The 4355-nt window shown below is 38.9% G+C and overlaps 1 protein-coding gene across 1 annotated transcript in view; it reads left to right on the top strand.

The window, feature by feature from the left end:
* Nucleotides 1-4355, top strand: part of LOC119829982 (neurogenic locus Notch protein) — a 127421-nt gene that overhangs the window by 121189 nt on the left and 1877 nt on the right. The window contains exons 25-32 of the mRNA XM_038352770.1: nucleotides 188-356; nucleotides 958-1156; nucleotides 1501-1660; nucleotides 2085-2196; nucleotides 2618-2728; nucleotides 3088-3199; nucleotides 3668-3790; nucleotides 4135-4239. Of these exons, the coding sequence (XP_038208698.1) occupies nucleotides 188-356; nucleotides 958-1156; nucleotides 1501-1660; nucleotides 2085-2196; nucleotides 2618-2728; nucleotides 3088-3199; nucleotides 3668-3790; nucleotides 4135-4239 (1091 nt within the window). The remainder of the gene's footprint in view (nucleotides 1-187; nucleotides 357-957; nucleotides 1157-1500; nucleotides 1661-2084; nucleotides 2197-2617; nucleotides 2729-3087; nucleotides 3200-3667; nucleotides 3791-4134; nucleotides 4240-4355) is intronic.

The raw sequence follows: 4355 nt of genomic DNA, 5'->3' as shown, positions 1-4355 counted from the left end.
AATGACAGATTCGAAATTCAAATGTAATATTTTTTTATAATTAAGTGTAACAGTATTTATGGCCAGACTAAGTATCTAGAAAGTTTGTAGATATATGGAGAAGTATATCATTATTATCATAAAAGCCGTAAAAAGTAATACTTTTAAATAAATCTCAAAACCACACTAAACACCTAAACCCCCACAGGCTCGCAATTGAAGGCATGGTGGAGGACCTGATAAACGCAGACGCGGATATAAACGCGGCGGACAACAGCGGCAAGACCGCATTGCACTGGGCCGCAGCTGTCAACAACGTGGATGCTGTGAATGTACTGTTGGTGCATGGGGCCAATAGGGATGCCCAGGATGATAAGGTAAGCTGCAATGTACTAAGTAGATATGACAGTGATGATGAAATGTTGTTACGTATATGAACGTATAAGGTTTTTTGCGTAATGTTTTCTTACAATATCTTCAAGAAATAATGTCCATCTACCTCAGTTTTTGTGTTATTAAAGAGTTTTAGCGTATAAAAATTATTAATTGCATTTTAGAAATTCGCCTAATCCCAGTCTTTTCCCACCTGTTCCTGTACATTATTTCTCTCATATATATTGATCATGTTTAATTTCTTATAATTATTGCACTGCACCATTACCATATTATTAAAGTACCTTCTAGATTACTGAAGTTTACACCCATAGTTCCCGTTAGCGTGGGATTTTCTGAATAAAAACTATCCTATATCCTTTCTATCTATGTACCAAATTTCATCTAAATCGATCGACAGAAGAGATACAGACAGATTTACTTTCACATTTATAATGTAAAGTAAAAATTAACTTATGATCGGCGATAAAGTGGTTTTCATTCATTCGCGCAAAGAAGAGACGGGCAGATAGAGTAGTGTCGCCTTTATATTAAATAGGGATAATTATTTGACGGTGTCCAATAAACGATTTCCCCCAACACCAGGACGAGACGCCGCTGTTCCTGGGCGCCCGCGAGGGCTCGTACGGCGCGTGCAAGGCGCTGCTGGACGCGCTCGCCAACCGCGAGATCACCGACCACATGGACCGGCTGCCCCGCGACGTGGCGCAGGAGCGGATGCACGACGACATCGTGCGGCTGCTCGACGAGCACTGCGTGCGCCCGCAGCACCACCACCTCATGAGTACGTCTTCTGCCACACTCGAGAACTTTCCAGAACGATTTTCTTCTCTGCATATGTTGATGAGTGGAACTGTAGGCGCTCTGCGAGTCAGTTTACTGATCAGATAGTGTATTTGTTTTAGGGTGTATTACTTACAAAGCGATATATTAGGCAACTGGTGCGTTTTGAAATAACCAAATGATCTATTTTTGATTGGCACATTAATAAAAAGTAGACTGAATATATATTAGAATGATTTAACATCTATTCGAGATTTTGATTCTTGTCTTTTATATTTAAGTTAACCGATATGAACAAATATGTATTTTACTGTTTATAGTATCTAACACTAAACCTTCTTACAGCATCCCCCAACCCGCATCCACAATTGATAAGCCAGCCCACGGTAATCAGCGCAACGGCTACAAAGGGCAAGCCGAAGAAACCGCGGGCCAAAGTGGGGCCCGATAGCCCGCAAGAACAGGCCTACGATAATAACAACCTGCAAGCCTCACAGATACGACGGTATGTTAGAAGTTTTTAACCGACTTCAGAAAAAGGAGGAAGTTATCAATTGGACAGCTTTTTAGCTGATATCTCCCATGTTGTCCCATTTAAATTTTGTCTTGTTCTGACAACTTGAAGGCAGTTTAGTTTTTTGTTTAAAATAATTGTGATATCTTTGTTTGTAGTATTTTTCTTAGAATTAATATTTCATTACAAGTAAAGTAGTATATATAAACTACAAAACATAATATGACATAAATCATGTTACTGATTTCATAAAATTACCTAACCAGTCATATTTGTTTTAAATATTGCTGTTTACATATATATCTATATGTTATAAAATAATCGATAATAGCGTCAATGTGAATTACATATATAAAAGTAATTTAAAACACGGTTGTGTAAACCTTAAAAATACGTTTAATATATTATTTTGCAGGAAACCAAGTGTAAAAAAGAGCAATAAGAAAGTAGCACAGGAGGTGCCGCAAAGCGTGGAAAGCCTTGGCTTCAGTTTGAGCCCTGTGGAGTCTCCGCTGCAAAATTTACAGGTAACCTCATGGTTCATACTAAAGTTATCGCTTCTAGTTATAATAGAATTTTGTACTATTCAATAGATAATAGAGTTGAAATAAAATTGCCTCTGTGTTTATGATTAAAAGTTTGTTCTAAAGCATTTGTGATTTAAAAGAAAGACAGCAACGCCGGTATAGTAAAATAATGCAGGCGTTTTAAGTTACATTCCTGTAAAATTGAGTATTTAAATATATCAATATGACAGAGTTATATAGTCATCGTTAGTAATATTATAAATAGGGAGTAAATCTTTCTAATAGTATATCTGTTCTTCACGCTGGAACGTGAAGCGATTTGGATGAAACTTTGTATAATTTCGATAGTAATTAGGAGACACGTAATTTATATTATGTATTAAGATAATTCTAAAGTACATGTTTGTTATTATTAACTCAGGATTTGCCGTCACCGTACGACGCGACGTCTCTATACTCGAATGCGATGGCGCAGTACCCGGGTATGGAGCTGGTGCACAAGCAGCCGCCCAGTTACGAAGACTGCGTTAAGGTGAGTCTTGTTCATTCATCAACCGACTTCTAAAAAAGGAGGATCAATTAGCCTGTACCTCAATCTAACCTGGAGCTTTTGGCTGGGTGGGACAATTTTGATGACCGTTATTTTTATTTGAAAGCATTTAATTGTTAGTTGAATTTTGCAAAGGAAGGTGTATATTGGAAATTCATGTGTTAAATAATTATTTTTATCAAAAATTCTTAAACAGTCGGAATCTCAATTTATTAACCATCAGTAAGTAGCCATAACCAAACGAATAGTACAGCATACATTTATTTTCACAAATTCAACAAAAATTTGATTCTACTAAACCTTATGACCGAATAAATTGTATAAATGAATGGCATGTGCAGTCGGGCGGCGCGCTGCAGTTCGGCGGCGGCGCGGGCGCGTCGCTGTCCCCCCCCTACTCCAACCACTCGCCCGCGCACAGCAACCAGACCACCTCGCCGCACGCCTACATCGGTAAGTTATCTATCCTTTTAGTTTAGAATTGAAATCCATACTAAAATTATTATGATGAGTTTGTTTGTTTCATTGAATGCGAGTAATCTCAGGAACTACTGGTCCGATTTAAAAAATTATTTCAGTGTTTCAGTGTCCAATTATTGAGCAAAGCTTTAGGCTGTATAACATCAGGTACTACGTGAAAAATGGCTATTGAAAACGTTTGCGTCTCGATACGCCCGACGGAAGTGATGACTTCAATTGATCCGAAATACGGCTAGCGTTGTGAGGTTAGAGCGAGAGAGAAGGAATCTATCTACCAATGCGGTACACGTGAGAGAAAGGCTAGAGAGACTGGCGCCGTAACGTTACGTAACGAATTAGTTTACCCTCCAACGAAAGAATGGCCAAACGGACTGGTGCAGTGTACCGCTTCACAAGAGTTATCACTTCAAAAATGACATACTAAACCCTCTCCCCCCACAGGCTCCCCGTCGCCGGGCAAGTCGCGGCCGTCGCTGCCCACGTCGCCGGCGCACATGGCGGCGCTGCGCCACCACCACCAGCACCAGCTCGACGCCGCCGCTTATTCTGCGCTCGCGCACCTCAGTACGTGTTTGAGTTTGGTCCATAGTTTGTGACTACGTATAACCGTTTGATTTAGTTTGTAGAAATGAGTATTGCGCTTGCTCACATAAGCACATGTTATCTTTTCAATTTTTGGAATAAACATCATTTTACTCTGTTTTTAATGTAACAATGTATGAAGTTAGATTTATTTATTTATATCTGACAGATTACGAGACAATATAAAAGACCAAAGTAGTTATTCGGCCTTTTAAAAATAAAATATAAAAGCTACTATTATGCTTTCAAACATATGTCTTAAATACCATTAAAAATCTTCAAAATTACTAGTATGATAGATAATATATAAATTCCATCACCCCCAGGTGCGAACGGGCAGCACAACGCGCAACTGCAGGCGGTGATGTCGCACGCGGCGGCGCTGTCACACGCGCAGGCTCATCACCCCGCCATCACCAATATTATGTCCGGTGAGTTGGTTATTTGTTTACTTAAACAAGTTAGCTTTTAAGTTTCCTTATTTGTACAATTTCTGTTAAGAGTAAATAAATCAAAAATAAATATTTATCTTTGTATCTAAAAATAA

The sequence above is a fragment of the Zerene cesonia genome, chromosome 11, assembly GCF_012273895.1.
Source record: "Zerene cesonia ecotype Mississippi chromosome 11, Zerene_cesonia_1.1, whole genome shotgun sequence".
Taxonomy (NCBI): domain Eukaryota; kingdom Metazoa; phylum Arthropoda; class Insecta; order Lepidoptera; family Pieridae; genus Zerene; species Zerene cesonia.
Note: the sequence above shows the minus strand (reverse complement) of the source record. Positions and strands in the feature narration are given on the sequence as shown.